Source organism: Mastigoproctus giganteus, chromosome 9, assembly GCF_048544385.1.
Source record: "Mastigoproctus giganteus isolate SK-2022 chromosome 9, ASM4854438v1, whole genome shotgun sequence".
Classification (NCBI taxonomy): domain Eukaryota; kingdom Metazoa; phylum Arthropoda; class Arachnida; order Uropygi; family Thelyphonidae; genus Mastigoproctus; species Mastigoproctus giganteus.
Window position 1 is genome coordinate 178,524,885 of NC_143583.1, and position 17,710 is coordinate 178,542,594.

At 34.3% G+C, this 17,710-nt stretch overlaps 1 protein-coding gene across 1 annotated transcript in view; it reads left to right on the forward strand.

The window, feature by feature from the left end:
• The window catches only part of qin (tudor domain-containing protein qin), a 571,075-nt gene that overhangs the window by 369,401 nt on the left and 183,964 nt on the right, over positions 1–17,710 (forward strand). The window contains exon 26 of the mRNA XM_090381133.1: positions 987–1,220. Within this exon, the coding sequence (XP_090237259.1) occupies positions 987–1,220 (234 nt within the window). The remainder of the gene's footprint in view (positions 1–986; positions 1,221–17,710) is intronic.

Here is a 17,710-nt window from a genome sequence, read left to right on the forward strand (position 1 = left end):
ATATTAACAAAGTAAATATCCTGGTCTAAGTAGAGATTGGCAATGACACAACTGGCAGGACTGCTCATAGGAATTCCCATGGTTTGTTGGTAGGCAGCATTATCATCAAAAATGAAGTTGTTGGAAATACAAAGGTTGATTAAATTGTTCCAATATCCTGGGTTGCAATTAATTATATGTTTATATTTATTGTACAGGTTATTTAAGACCGATTTCAAGTTAATTTGATTAATACTGGTAAATAGACTTTGGAAGTCAAACTTTGACTCAGCTCTCAGATCCTGATTAAGAAATGAAGGAATTGATCAAAAATTTGAATTTTCAGAAAACAGAATTTTGAGAAAGACAAATGGAACTAACATGTGTAAGCAATGGCAAGACCATGCCAAAAAAAAAAAAAAAAAAAATTGGAGAGTTATGAAAAACCTTGGGATGAAAAATATTCAGTCAAACATAAGTAAAGCAAACTTTAGATAGTGTGTGCATATAGAAATGACTGGAGAAAGAAGGTTGACCAAACATATTTGAAGCAAATGTAATAGTCCCAGCGGCAGACCTGTAGGAATATGGATTGGTGGCATCAAGTAAGCAGTAGAAGAAAGAACGTATACTCTGGCTAAGGCTAAAATAATTGTATTTAATAGAAAATAGGATGGATAGCATGGCAGGAAATAGTGAATGGATCACTGAAATTCCAGGACTTTCTGCTATTTTATAGGTATACAGGCCAGTGTGATAATAGTGACCTGCCTACCACTGGGTAAACAGATTTGTCTGATGATGATTATTATTACTTCATAATCACACCCCACATATTTTAAATATAAATTCATTGCATAGCCGTTTAAAATGCTTCGCTCTCTGCACAAGTGAAACTGTGTTTGTATAATTTTTTTTTTAATTTTTAGTATTATATGGAATTTGCCTTATCATATGCTGTTATATATAAGAATATTTTTATAATATTTTTTAATTATTTTCACTAGATCCAGAACTGCAATGGTACATCCTAAGGTATCCCCTTCAAATAAATCTCTTGGAAAACTGTCGCCCTCTAAAGTATCAAAAAAGAAACCAGAAGCAGTCCTAAGTACTCATTCTGCAGAACTGAAAAAAGAGAAAAATCCACATCCAAATTACATACAAGTGTATGTCAGCCATTTAGAATCTCCTAATGCTATCTATATACACACAGCAAAAGAACGGACCAAATTAGATGAGTATGTATACAGATATAATGTATATTATGTGGATGTTAGTTTTTAATAACTTAGCATTATGTTGTAATATTATCCCTTATTTTAACAGTAAATAAATTCAATTGTGAATAACCTTTTTTAAATTGCAAACATTTTAAAGCAAATTTGTCCACTACTTTTGCCTATTTTTTCTACAAGTGCATTTATATCTGTAACCAGGACTTGGAAGGAATGTACCAGAACACCATTCAGCTATCACATGCACTGGTAGTATCATGCAACTCATTTATTAAAAATAATTATCTTATTTTTAATAAATGAGTAAAGCTCAGCTTCTGGCCATAACTCTTGACAAATAGACAGCCAATGCGAACAGAGGAGCAGCAAATTTTGTGGCACATTGTTCTTGGGATTAAGATTGTTCCTGCTCTTCTTTCTGTATTGGGAAAAACTTATGAACAGTTATGCATTAATCACTTAATGATTAGTTATAATATGAAAGCTATGTCCTCTGAAAACCAATTTGGTTTTAAGAAAGGTGTTGGGGCAGAGCTTGATCCAAGCAGTGGGGTTAGGTATGTTTTAGGCATTTTTATTGATTTTAAAGGCATTTGACAGGTTATGGTGATGGGGCATACTTGCTTGAATTTTAATTACAGAATGTTCTGTGAAGTTATATTCTGTTTTCAGAAATTATTTCCATAGTAGGAAAGTTATTGTGAAGACTTTCTATACTAAATTTGAGAATAAGTTCAAAGATGTTGTCCTCAGGGTTTGGTTATCAGTCCCTTTGTGTGGAACATTGTTCTTGATGAGTTTTTGATTCAGCAAAGGAAGGTATAAAAATGGTTGTATGCAACCCTTTTTATATTTAATGATCCTTGTTTTTGGCAATTCTCGCTCTGAGATAGAAAAGAAATCTGAAGAGATTTTAATCAAATTAGAAAACTGGAGTAGGCTGTACAAGTTACAGATAACCCAAGATAAAACTGTTCAAACGCTATTAAAAGAGCAATTAAGTATGAGTAGGGCACCTGCTGTAAGGCTTCTGGGTGACCCAGTTCAATTCTTTAGAGTTACAAAATATCTGGGTTTGGTTTTAGAAGAACGGTCATTCTTTACAGAGCATGTGTCAAGTACTCAAAAACTATTAGTATATTATATGCTAAACTTGGGAGAATTGTGGCATAAAAGGCAATGCCTTAAATTTACTATGTGAGTGCTTGTTTGTCCCGATTGTGACTTACGCCTCTGGAGCCTGGGTGCATTGTATAGAAAATGTTATTATACAAAAGTACTTATTGCAGGCACAAAGATTTGCTTTGTTAAGCATTACTCATGCTTGTCGAACTGTGTCAACAGAGGCCTTGCAGATTATATCACGTAGAATTCCTGTACAATTTAAAATTCTGTTATCTGGACTGTTGTACTTTACAAAGAGGAATATTAAGCGAACTATTATGGGAGTTACATCCTGCCCCGATGAAAAAAGGACCTATACAAGAGCGGATCTAAAGAATGAAAGGTAAAGGATTTGTGAAGAGTTAAAAGTTATATGGCCTAACTGTTAGGAATCAGAGAAAGGTAGGCAAACTTGCATGTGTTTTCCAAATGTGGAGATTATAGATACTTGTGAAAAGCTATAGTTACAGTTTTTGGGCTGTGTGTGCTACCTTCCTGATCACTGGCCATAGCTTGTCTTGTAGATTATATCAATTTGGACTGAGGGATCTAGGTACTTGCACTTGTGGAGAAGACGAAATAGCTGAACACGTTATGCTAAAATGCAACTTATAACTGATTTAAGATCTAACTTGGAGTTGTGTTGGTACTCTGGAGAAAGAGAGACTTTGGATTACGTTCATGGAAAGGAGGCTTTTTACTTATTTTAATAACTGCAGTCTTTAGAAGGTGTGCTATGGTTATTGCTGATAGTAGAAGCTCACATCCTAGTAACAGGGGCAGCAACTCGTCTTATTGAGATCGGTGGACATATAAGATCAAGACTTGATGCTCCTATGATGAGACTAAGTAGCTGTTAATTTAAAATGTTTCTGTTTTATTTTCCGTTATATTATGTTATATTAAGTTACACTTTTGAACTTGAAACTCAGACATTATAAAAACTTAGTCCCTATCCACAGATAGGCTTCAGCCTAGGTAGTAGTTTTGGTCACGGTGTCTCATATGTTGTTGTAGCTCACCATGGCATTCGTTCTGTATGACTCACAACAAAGAGATACCTCATTTCCAATCAAGACTACACTCTGACCACCTGATCTTCATTGTGTCCATGAAATGATTACAGGAAAGCTGGTTGCATTATTTCTTCTGGAATATGTGCATCTTAGAACGTAATTTTATTGTTATATTTCTATTCTAACTCCCCACAGATGAAGAAACCACAAAGTTCCCAAATATATGGGTTTTTGTAATGTATGGTTTTGTTTATAAAAAAAAAAAGACATTCTTTAATCTTAATAGAAAAGCCTAGAGAAATCTAGAAATATACAGTATTTTCCACATGCCTTCATAAGTGAGCAGCATTCTTTTAAAAGTTCAGTGTAATTCTGCATCCAGAAGTTATTATGTAACCCAGTGGTTTTCAACCGGTGTGCCGTGTAATTTGGGTTTAAGTTACTTAAAGTTATTATTATTATTATTTTGAAATTTATTATTATTTGATATTAAAATTGGAATAAGTACAATATCCATTGTACCGTATCTTTTTAATTTTGTGGTAATGTATAATTGATCTTTATTTAGTACCTCTGTATAAAGAATAAAATTATTATGTAGGTATATATTAAAAGGTCGAAAACTGCTGTGATAGGTATTTCTTTTGGCCTAGGGGTGCCATGAAAAAATTACTGGGACAGGTGAGGGTACCATGAACCAAAAAAGGTTGGGAACCTCTGTGTAACCAGAAAGGTGGTTTGCTTGTTCTTTGCTCATGACCGATATAAAGTGGTTGTATTTTCTGAATCATGGTATCAAGGAAACAAAGTTTGTGATGAAGGTGGTATTTTCAAAGATGGGAGCAGCAAATATGTCTTTATCATAAATAAACCTCTTTCTTTTCTGCCAAAAAACTGTTTTTATAAAAGAATAAAATATCAAGCATCATTATGGAAATGAACATGAAAGTAAAATTGATCGTTTCACTCGTGAACTTAAAAAAATGTAAAATCTGAAATTTGAAACCTCTTTGATGGGTCATTGAAACATCCCCAAGAAACAGTGCATTGAAATGAATCAGGAGTGTATTCTAGTTGTGTAGTGGATGAAATAACTGGAAAAGAGCAGGAAGTTTTTTAGTAACTGAAATTTTGAAACAGTGTATACTAGTTGTGAGTGAAGAAGTGCCACATTTTAAAAAAAATAAAATACTAATCTTATCTGAACACATTTTTCTTGGGAGTCAAAAAATTTATTTGCACTAGAAGCTGAGGGCAAAATTATTCAACTGTTATGCACTCACATAACAGATTAATGGTATTGATCCATGAAATTCAACCACAGATTAGTTTACTACTAAAACTTCAGAATTTAAACTTACAAGAACTGATGTCATTACTAGGTAAGAATTAAATTTAAAAAAATAATAGAAATTGAGATTTTGCCTTAACTCCTTACACAGGTTTCAAGTCTATGAAAACCCTGGAATGCTAACACAAACATCTTATCACTGTGACTTCCAGCCACATGTGTAGAGGCTGTTTCTGTTAAAAGGCATCGGGGATTGTATGTCTCACTTATTTTTAGGTTTATGCTTTTGTTGTCTGGTCCTCCCTTTTTTTTTTTTTTTTTTTTTTTTTTTTGTGTGTCATATTTGGGCTAAATTTTTTTGAATTTGATATTAAAATTGGAATAAGTAAGGTAAACTGTAAAATCTAACACTTTATAATTCAGATATATTAAGAAAGCAGTCCAACACCTGCATCAGTGATTGCATTTGTCTTTAAGAATCCATGAGAAAAGATGACCTTTCTCTCTTTATAAGTCGCTTTCAAGAATGTCTTGTCCTATAAACTGCATTGATAATGTAGTGATCTTAATTCTCACAATGGAACAGAGTTGTCCTTGAAACAGAAGGAATTCAAGGAATTAATTGTGGATGCTACTAAAAGTTTCATACCTATTGAGAAATATTGTTCAAGGTTTAGGCCTAAATGGTTATCAAATGAACTAATGAAACTCGTAACAGAGAAGAAAAATGCATGGGATGCATATAAATTATCAAGCGATTCAGAAGCCTATGGCAGATATAAGCTGCTGACCAGGCTAGCTGTGTGGGTAAAGTGTCTACCTGGCAACCCAAAGGTCGCTGGTTCGATTCCCGCCTTGGGCTTGGATCAAAGTACAGTACTGCAAAAACCTTGGGAGGTGCATTATGGCCACAGAAGCCTATGCGCCAACAACTACCAAAAAAAAAAAAAGATATAAGCTAGTCTGTAATCAGGTCGCAAAGGAGGTTAGGCAGGTGATGAAGGCAGATTACGAGAAATCCTTGGCAAAAGATGCTAAGAAAAACAGCAAGGATTTCTTTACTTATATAAACTCTAAAAGGAAGGGGATGAATCTGATTGGTCCACTTGGCATCGATGGTTCGACTGTTGATGATCCTGCTCAGATAGCAAACAAACTGAATGAATATTTTGCATCTACATTCACACATGAGGAATTATTAAGGTTTGAAAATGGCAGAAGGTTATCAAATTGTAGCAGGATACTTAATGATTTTGCAATAACTGAGAGCATGAAGCAGAAATTGTTGAAGTTAAACATAAAAGCACATGGGGTGGATGGGATCTATTCAGTTATTTTAGAGGAGGTGGCAAAGCAACTAAGCAAACCCTTAGCCATAATTATGAGGTCATCCTTGGACTCAGGGGAGGTTCCCACGGACTGGGGATGTGCAAATGTATCCCCAATTCACAAAGGGGGATCGAAGGGTGACACGAGTAATTACAGACCAGTTAGTTTAACTTCTGCTCTGGGTAAAATAATGGAGTCACTGGTTAAAGATGCATTGCAAGATCATCTAGACAAGACTGCAGCAATAATTTAGACACAGCATGGGTTTGTTAAGGGAAAGACTTGTCTGACAAATTTGATAGGATATTATGATGTGGTTACAAAGGAACTGGATGCAAAAAATAATTTTGATATCATATATTTGGATTTCAGGAAAGCTTTTGACACTGTTGTGCATGGAAGACTATTGTACAAATTGGAGCAGAATGGTATTAAGGGTAAGTTGCCAGAATGGATAAGAGGATGGTTAAGTGGGAGAAGACAGAGGGTGGTAATCAATGGGTGCTGCTCTTCGTGGACTAACATTTGGTGTTGGGTCAACTGTTGTTTTGTATATTTATCAGTGATATTGATGAAGGTATATCAGGCTTAATGTCGAAGTTTGCAGATGATACAAAGGTTGGCAGGTTTGTTAATGACAGCAATGGCAGTGTGCTACTGCAACAGGATCTAGATAATTTGGGCAGATGGGCTAAGAAGTGGCAACTGAAGTTTAACCTTGACAAATGCAAAGTACTGCATATGGGTAGAAGTAACCCCAGAGAAATGTACCAACTGTGTGGTACTATACGTAAGGTGGTAGAAAATGAAAAAGACCTGGGAGTAATTGTGCAGTCAGATATGAAGTTTTCTGAACAATGCAGACAGGCTGCCAGGGCAGGTCATGGGGTTTTGTCAATGATATATTGGAATTTTGCTAGCAGGGAAAAGGAGGTGATTGTCCCTCTGTATATGACATTGGTCAGGACACGCCTTGAGTACTGCATACAGGTCTGGAGGCCTCATTTTAGGAAGGATATCAATTTGGATATCAAATTAAAGGATATCAATTTGCGTGTACAGAGAAGGGCAACAAGATTGGTGAGGGGAATGAAGAGATCCTCTTACTAAGAGAGGCTTAAGTTCTGCAAATTGCAGTGGCTGGAGACTAGGCACCTGCGCAGTGATCTGATTGAGGTGTATAAGGCCTTGAATGTGTTGAGCATGCTGAATTCTGATAGGATCCTTCCATTTGTTCAGATTACGAACCTAAGGGGGCATAAATTCAAATTAAGAAAAGACAGATGTAGATTAGATGTGCGGAAATTTGCCTTTAGCCAGCGGGTGGTTAATTGCTGGAACAAACTTCCATCTGTCGTTGTGGGAATTGATAGGTTGAATAAATTTAAGGAGGAACTGGACAGGCATTTGGAGGGAATGGTGTGATATTTTTTTTTTTTTTTTTTTTGGCTGATGCGGCATAAGCTCTTGCACTTGCTTTCTTGCATCACATGCGACTACTACTACAGTTGTCCTGGTATTGCATTATTTTCAAATACAGCACATATTGGGGCTTTTAGAAAAGATGGCTTCGCCAAAAGGGTAATCAGCCATTTGTTTTAAAAATGAGACTGCTATAACAGCCTGTTTCAGAATTGACTGTTTCCCTCATCAATGCCTCACAGACAGAACAGTTGTAATGAAGTTATTTAAAGTGAGCAGCCAAGTCATCCAGTATACAAGATCAGTGTTTCAAAGTTATAATATAGCTAAAGTTATCTGTTTTGTCACTAAAGGACACCTGCTATCTGATGAAAAATTGATTAGTCCTGAAACAGACTGTCATAGTAGTCTAATCTTTTACACAAATAATCATTTAAACTTTAGTAAGGCCATCTGCTTGAACATAACCGGGCAACTCATTACAAAGCCAAGTTTGTTCTGTGAAAATTAAGACATTGCATTATAAGTTATGTGTAGTTTAAATCCTGCAAACACCTTATTTTTCTTTTTCAGTAAATTTCATAACTAAGCACACAATCTGCCCTTAGAAATTGCAGCTGATTGCAGAGAGAGATTGAAAATGCCCACCATGGGTATAGCTGAAAATCTTTTCCATAGACAACAACTTAACTGCTGCACACAAATTTAATTTTGTGCATTCAAGGTTTTTCTGTAATTGTAATTAGTCCTACAGCTCGTCAGGTTCATGAAAAAAAATAGAGAGCAAAACAACAGGCAGCCCAAGGTTGCTAGCAGCGTCCTACTCCATACTAGTGCTACAAAAGAGAAAGGCCTAGTAAGTGACTGCATGTTGTTTTTTTCTGTTTATAGTTATAATGGTAGCAAAAACAGAAGTTGATTATCTTTGTTATAATGTGCAAGAAATCAATTGAATTCCTAGATGGTACATTATAAAAGCAATATGTCATGTAAACGTATAATGTTTACATGACATATTGCTCACGTAAATGTATAAAGGTTGCCTCATTACTTTAACCCTTATGAAAATATTTTTTCTCTGAAGCATATCCATTAATGTTCCAAAATCATTTTCTTTGACAGTGTTTATTGTCATTTGTTTACATTTAACAAACTGAACTGTTATTTACATTTTAACCACTAGTACTATCTTTTTTTAGTCAGTATAAACATTTACAGATGTAAATAACTGTTCAGTTGTTAGTGTCAGTATTCATTGAAGCGTGCTTCTCCAAAAGTGCTACACGAACAAGCACACCTCACTAAAATCAAAACATTTAAAAATTCTTTAAAATCCAACATCTCTCAAGCCAGATTTTAAAGAGTCTGCTTCATTACTGTTTACATTCTAAAATAAATTTCTAAATTAAAATTTTGGCTAATCAGCTGATTTTTTTTCTCAGTGGGAATATTGTTCCCTATCTTCAGTTTACTTTAAAAATACCATTGTTGTATTTTTGAAATGAATATAAACTAAATTTATATTCATTTCAAAAAAAAAAAAAAAAAAAGGCAAATGTAGTGAGTAAACGAAGTGTGGCAATTAAATAATTTATTGAAATAAAATGCACACAATCAGTATTATTTCATTTTAGATGGCTAATTTTTCAATTGGAGTGCTTTGAATCTTCTTGTATAAGCTCCCTTATAAAATAAATCTGTAACTGTTCATCTGATCATCTAAATTTGTTTTGGACATGCAGCTTCTTTTGATATCCAGATCCATGTCGGAAACTATTTTTACAAAAACTTCGAAACTTTAATTATATTCAATATTTAATGCCTTCCCTTTTTTGAAACATTATCATCATTTTTCAAATTAATTGTTTACTGTAAAGATAATAAAAATGGAATACAATAGAAGCCCTCTTATCCAACATGATATCAGGACCAGTAGTTGGTTGGTTAATTGAAAAAGTCAGTGCAAGAATGATAAAAAAATTATATGTACCTTAAAAAATTTTTTTACATATTTAGATATAGTCACTGATTTGTTGGAAAACATTGTTGACTCTTTTGTTTCAACTCTTATACAGCAAATTCTCATACACTCACAGTTTGTGAGTGTATGAGAATTCTGTAAATCTTCGAACCTTTAATTTTCTTGAAATCAGTTAAACTATTCTTCATCATCTTGTAGTTCAAGATTTTCGTTAGCACTGTCAATCTCAGGCAAAAGTTTTCTCCAAGATTTAATAAATAGTGAACTTGGAATTTTGTTCGATGCCAAGTGCTATATTGTAAACACATCTTTGATGTTGATGACTTTTAACAATTCTATAACACCTATATTCATATCTTATATTTTTTTCAAAATTTTAATTCAAAAACTTTTCTTTGTGTCATCTCTTCAGACATTCTAGAATCTCTTGATCCATGTGCTGAATCAAGGATGTTACATAGTAGTAAAAGCATGCTTTTATGTCCCTTCTTTGATGTCCTCACTGTTGGACTGTAAAGGAGAGTTATCCAGAAAGAGAATAGACTTTTTCTTCAAGTTTCTTAATGGAAGATACAAATTCATGAAAAGAAATCTTTCTGCAATTAAAACAGGTCCATCCATGCTGATTTTGTAAGTGGTAGCAAACTTGTAAAGGTGAACAAATTGTTTTTAAAAACTCTAAGATTAGTTGATTTTCCAGCAAAAAGAAAAAAGAGCAGTTTGTGAGTTCCATTTGTGTTCTAGCAGGCTGTTATAGAAACAACCTCTTCTTTTCTGATGTCTGAAAAGAGAATTAAGGAGGGAAGGGGCAGCATTAGTTAATCCTGTGAGTCAGTTAAGAGAGCTGCTGTATGTGTGAACTGCATATAAATTTTTATACACAAAATATATAACAAAAAAAAAAAAAAAAATATATATATATATATATACAACACACACACACACACACACACACACACACACACACACACACACACACACACACACACACACACACACACACACTCCCCCCCATGGACAACCATAAACTGAAATAGCACTAGTGAGAAAAGAGTGTAAAAAGGCATTATAGCAGAATGAACTGTATATCTGTGAGAGTGACATCAATGTCAGCTTTATTATTCCTTGAATTATTATGTTTCATTTTTAAGCTGCTTGGAAATGAAGTAGTTTGATCATAAAAAACAAAAATAACAGGTTTAATTTCATTTTACTTAACACAAGTGTGCTCCCACCTACATGACATTAGTTTTCTAATAACTTGTGAATCTGTTGCAGTTTTTGGAATTTATAGAGAACATTTTCTGTTTTTGTGGTGCTCATTTTATTTGAAAAAAGTGGAGTAGCTATGTTAAAAAAAAAAAAAAAAACTACAAGGATTATGAATGAGATTTCACCCATTGGTGAGTGAATTCCATTAGTCCTCCCAGTATGCAAGCAAGAGTACCTATATAGAAATTCTGTGAGTGTTAAGTACATTTAAAAAAAAAAAAAAAAATTAAACAAATATTTTCAATAAAGAGAAATGCATTTATCAAACTGACTACTATATTGACATGGCTATGATAAAATAAAGGATGACATTAGTAAGACAACAGTTTAGAATTGTGCACCTGTCTATGGCTTAAGATTGCACCAAATGTGGGGGGAGGGTTCTAAATAGTTTTTTTTTTTTTTTTTTGTTTTTGTTTTAGGCTGACACCAAACGTGAAAGGTTAAGTACCTATGGAATTGTAGCCCTAGTACCATATGTGAGTTCAAAGTTGAAGACAAGATACTTAATGATATTGGACTCAAATTAATGTATATTGCACATTGCAATTTCTTGCAAGTAAGGAAAGGAAAGCTGTTCCAAAGAACAGAAGTTGGATGAGGAAGAAAAAAGTTAACCTGTAGAAATAAAATAAATAAACTAAAGGTATTCAGCAGAAGCTAAATGTCTGTATTGATAATGGTTGGTGAGAGAGGTATCATTGATTTGTCCAACTTCTATATTTTGCATAAAGTTTAGGAGTTTACAAGAAGTTTCAGGGCACATATCCTAATCTGCCCTACTATGGAATATTCCTGCATATGGGATGCAAGAACAATATTTCATAGAAGAGACAAAGAGAATATACTTATGCCAAGAGAGGTTAAAGGTTATTCAGGATTTATAGACAGCCAAGATAGGTGACCTTGTCAAGAAATCTGAGTGTTGTTATTGAAAATAAGCTCATGATCCTGTTTATTTTTGGATACGTTTTTGCTAGTATGTTTATAACTTGTGTGGAAGGCATTAAAGCCTAATGGTGCTGACTAGAAATTTAGTATGCTAACAGTAGTCAGTTTGCCTATTTTATTTATTTATTTTATTTTTTTATTATTATTATTATAATGTTAAACCCTAATTTTACTAGTTAAACACTAAATTTGCATGATCTTATACCTAAAGGACCATGTTAAAAAACAATAAAATAAAAATGAAAGAGAAATTTCAAAAGAAATATAAAAGGATTGGGATGAAATGGAAAAATTACATTCATTCACTTGGCCATCTCTCCACTACTTTTTCAGAGGCTTTGAACCAATAGATAGCCATACAGAATGATTGCCTTGTGCATACCTGTTTCTGTAGTCCCAATAACAGTTATACTATTATTAATTATCTATTTTCAGTTTTGGTATATCACAATTAATTTTAATAATATATGACGAAAAGTTAAATTTCTTTTATGTTTGGTACATAGCAAACTGGCGTTGGAACGCAAAGCCCAATGCATATGCATCAGCATAAAATACTACACTATTTACCTGAAATCTTTGAAAAACGTGTGATGGTCAGTAGGAGAAGAGACATATTATCAGTCTCTGACTGAATTTATAGGTTGCAGGAGTGCCATCTGGCCAATTTGCTGGCCAGGCAGCAGTCATAATTATTTTATGTAATTCTAGATTTTCACAACTCTATGTTAATCATTCTGCTCTGTTAATTATTTGCTGAGGTTTACATGAGGTAAATGTACTGCTTACTGGGACTTCATGGAATTTTGGAATCCGGTAAACAAACTTCTTGAATTAATTAACACAATTCTATGTTAATTAGTGGATCATTTTGATATTGACTAATTAATTTGTAAATGTTTATGTAAAGTCGTTTTTGATTAGACCTAGGATTAAAGGTACATACAGAGAGGAATAAAAGAGAAATAAGAAGTTATAATGTAATATTAAAACTAAATTATAATGTTATAATAATACTAAATTGTAATGTCGACTAGACAAGGTCTGGTATAATCTTTCTACAGTATAACAGTAACTTATGCCCAGTGGGATAACAATTTACATATTTATATCCTTGCACAGCGGCGTTTTTTTTTTTTTTTTTCCTTTCATTTTTAGCCTTGCTGTGCATTAGAATCAATAAGGAAAATTTGTGGAGAAATTTATAAAAAATATAAGTTAAGGCAGAGTCAGCCAGAGAATTTGATTTTCTATAATGGATTATAGGATTAGTTACTATAGGGCTTAAAATTGGATATCCAGGTTACAGTGCAGTCAGCCAGCAAGCCTTGTCTGAGTGCAGTAAACCTGAGGGGGCTAACGGGGGTTAAAGGTGTTTTGTGACCCAGTTTGCATTAATGTCAGGGTAATGTTCAACTGCATTGGCCTGAAAAGCTGCATTCATATGGAATTTGATGAATTTAATGGGCATATTATTTGGCTTTTAACTTTACTAATGCAGAGCATATTTTCAGGGTAATACAAATGTGTATTATTAGCATTAGTAGAAGCATGTGATGCAAGCTTATACAGCATCAGCCAAAAAAAAAAAAAAAAAAAAAAAAACCTTTCCATTTTACCCATCCATTCGATCCAAAAGTTTGTCCACTTCTTCTGTTGGTTTGGGATTTAATTATGTTACCATGTATCTGTTTAACTAAATTTATTTCCCAAATTAGTAAGTTTAATAGCTTGAAATTTAAAGTGGTCTCATTTTTAATTGTGCAGGGTGTAAATTTTCTTTTCTTTAATTACAATTTCATTGTCCAGGTATGTGACATGTGGAGATGGCTATTGAGATTTTTGCATTCGATAGTCAAGTCTGTGGGATGTGTTTCCATTGCTATATTATCAAAGTTATCACAATTATAGCCAAAACATTGTCAATGTATCTGAAGAATTTAATTCTGCCTTTCATTTTATACTCATCATCAGCCATTTTCAATCCACTGCAGGATGAAGGCCTCTCCAGCAACTTTCCAGTTACTTCTGTTTTGTGCAATGGCCATCCATTTACTACCCACAAACTCATGAATTTCATCTGTCCATCTCCATTGTTGTCTTCCAGGTTTTCTCTTAGCTCCTCTTGGGTACCATTCTATTATTTTCTTAGTCCATCTGTTATCATGTCTTCGAGCTATGTGTCCTGCCCAAGACCATTTTAGTTCTTTAGTTTTGATAAGTATGTCCTTTACTTGTTTGCTGCCTAATCCACATGTTTCTCTTCTTATCTAACAGTCTAATCCCCAATATAATTCTTTCCATTCTTCACTGTGTCGTTCTCAGCTTCTCTTCCATTCTTTTGGTGAGTGCCCAAGTTTCACTTCCATAAGTCATGGTGGGCAGTATACATTGGTTCATTATTTTACGTTTCAAACAAACTGGGATATTGCTCCTCAGTATGTGACTATATTTCCTGAATGCTATCCATCCAAAATTTATTCTTCTCTTGACTTCCAGCCATTTATCATTATTACAGCTAATAACTTGTCCCAGATAAGTATATGACTTCACCTTTTCAATTACTGCTCCTTCAATCATTATATCCCTTTCTTTCTGTGGACACTTGTTCATCATTACGTTTGTTTTAGCCATATTCATCCTTAGCCTGAAATCGTTGCTAACTCTGCATAAATTAAGATTTTCCTCTAATTCTTTGGGATTGTCGCTTATGACCACAATATCATCTGCAAATCGTATATGGTTTAGGTACTCTTCATTCACATTGCAACCAGTCTAATCTTCTGAAAGCTTCCTCAAGGGCAGCAGTAAACAACTTCAGAGATATTGTGTCTCCTTGTCAAACTCCTTTTTCAATTTTAAATTTATTACTGAATTTGTCTAGTCTAATAAAGGAGGTAGCATTCTCATATATTTTCTTCAAAATCTTAATATATGGGGTATCTATGCCTTGTCTTTCCAGTGCCCGAAACATTGCCTTATGCTGTATGGAGTCAAATGCCTTTTCATAATCCACAAATGCCAGGAATAATGGTGTTTTATATTCATTTGCCTTCTCCATTAGCTATGACATTACGTGAAGTTGATCCATAGTTGAGAATCCTGTCCTAAAGCCAGCTTGCTCTTTCGGTTGATTCCCATCAAGTATTCTTTCTACTCTGTTAGTAATGACCCTTGTGAACAACTTGTAGATGTGGGATAACAAGCTAATTGGTCTATAATTTCCAATTTCTGATTTATCTCTTTTCTTATCTAGCAAAACTATGATTGCATTATTCCACTCCTTAGGCACCACACCTTTTCTGATGTATTTTGTGAAGAGTCCTGCCAGTTTTTGTGTCATGTCTCTTCCTCCCAATTTTAAAAACTCTTCAGTAACTTCATCTTCCCCCGGAGCTTTCTGATTCTTCATTTTCTTCAATGCATGTTCTACTTTATCAGGTAGGATAGATATCAGGTATGTTGCATGTGTTACTAATTTGCAATCCATCTTCCCCACTGCTGGCATCATTCCTTCGCTCCTTGTATAACTCTTTATAGTAGTCTTCTGCTATTTGAATTATGCCTTCTCTGCTATTCATAAGTACACCATTGCTGTTCTTAAGTTTCAGTATCATTTATCTTTCTGTATTTCTTTCCATGACTGCTGATTTAAATCCTTTGTTTTCCCTTAATGCTTGTTCTACTTTTCTTGTGTTAAATTTTCTTATGTCCTCTCTGAGTCTCTTTCTAATGGCTTTGCATAACTCAGTATACTCAATTTTCTCCCTGTCAGTGTTTTTCTTGCTCTTCATTTGTTGCCTTCGGTTCATCATGACAAGTGTTTCTTGACTGATTTTTTATTCTTTGGATTTCTTTTTACCTATAGGTTTCTTGGGCTTTATCACTTTCAGAAAGCTGCAATAATCCTCATCGATATCTTGGTCCTGAACAATCTGCAGAAGCTCAAACTTGTTCTTAAGTTCCAGTACATACTGCTTTTTCTCCTCTTCTGTTATCTCAAATACCTTTGTATTATTTACTCGAGTCCATATCAAGTGTGCATCTTAGCATTCTGTGATCACTTCTGTGAGAATGAAGTCGATTTCATTAGTTGTTAATCCATTTGGGTTCTTCTATGTCCACTTTCTGTTCACCCTTTTCTTGAAAAAAGTGTTCATTACTGACATTCCTCTAGATTCCACAAGTCTTTTACCCTTTCATTTCTTTCACCAATTCCAAAATTTCCTATAGTTCCCCTTTCTGCACTGTTTTGTCTTTTTCCAACCTTAGCATTGAAGTCCCCACAGTGATAGTGTAGTGAGTTTTCTGTTAATCTAGAAGACTCTCAATTTCAGTGTACATTTTTTCAACCTCTTCATCATCATGGCTCGATGTTGGTGCATAAATCATTATAACCTTTAGCTTATATCTCTTAGAAATCCTGAGTAGTAGTCTTGTGACACCCTTGGTGATGTACTTTTGAATTCCAAAATGTTGTTTTTAAAATCTTTATGGACCAGAAAGCCAACTCCACCTTCACTCCTTTCACTGTTTCCATTGGTGTACAGCAGATTTCCACTTGATAAACTTATAAGTGATTCATTTCTTCTTGTTGTTTCAGCCAAACCAATGATATTCCAATTTACATTTTCTAATTCCTTTTCCAGCTGTAGTATCCTGTCTTCACCGATGAGTGATCTTACATTGTAACAGGCCAAGTTCCGTTTCCGTTCATGGTAGTTTGATCATACCCAGAGATTCTTAGCCCCCTCTGCTTCCACTCTGATCCCCTTGCTGCCATAAGAGGGGGGGTGAAAGCCGCTGGGGACTGAGGGCCATATGCTTCGTTGTGCTGTCATGTGCTGGAGGGTTTGGTCTTTTCCTCTTCACGCTGACCAGGCGTCTTGAAGAGAACCACTCTGTGTTCGTTGCCACCTAAGTGACGTAACAGGGCTTACCATCGAGGTATGCATGAGTGAATTTTAGGGAGGCAGGCCAACTGGATGTCTCCTAAATCTTCTGAAATCGAAAGATATCGGATCTATCAGTGTTTTAGACTGAGTGTATGATAACACACAGAATGCCTCCCCCTCTAAGCCCCATTTTATACTCATAGTAGTGCAAGTAGAGATTGACAATGGAGCACAAGCAACTTCCACCCATTGCCACACCTCTACATTGCATGTAGATACTTTTGTTCATTAGTATATAATTGTTAAGCACATTTAATGATATCAGATCTAGCCAGTATCGTTTACTGCAATCTAAAATTTCCTAAATTCTTCATAATATTATATTAGTACTTTTTTTAACTTATGTGGAATAATGATAAATAGATTTTTGAAATGGGTATATATATACAGGCTGGCCTTAATTAACGTGATTAATTCATCCCGCGAGTGTATCATGCAAAACAGAAATGCGTTAATCGAATATAATAATCAATAGGTAAAATTATAATTGGTCCTTGACCTTCAGGAATGTCCATAAAGAATTTTAAAAATGCCTTTTAAATAACTTTTTAACTGTATAAAATGTAAAACATAATGAAAATAATTATGGAATTAAATGTTTATTGCAAAAAACAGCGGTTTCCAAACTGTGTCGCAGAATATTTAAATTTTCGAGGGAAACACAGTGATACTCATCATCTGTCGGACACCGCGCAAGCTATTAGCTCGAGGTAGTTCACAGTTTCAATATTTCTTATTAAGTTGTTTGGACCTAACTGCTTAATAAATAAAACTGTTAGGTATTTCTTTTGGTCTAGATGTGCCGTGAAAATATTACTGAGACACTAAAGGTGCAGTGAACCGAGAAAGTTTGGGAACCTCTGACATAAAATACACAATGAAGAAATGACTGTTGCAGAAATATTTGAGCAGTGTTGACTTTCTCTTTTCATCAATCAATTTCCGATAGCCCACAACGATCTCTCTCGGCTCTGGTGAAATAAATGTCAAAGAGAACCTCAAACAAAAGGTTTGAGGTTCTCTGCGATACGAAAGATTTCCTCTAGTTCTTTTACCGTTATCTCTTTTGCAGTAACATTTTCATCTGGCTCATTTAAAAATTTGAATTTTTA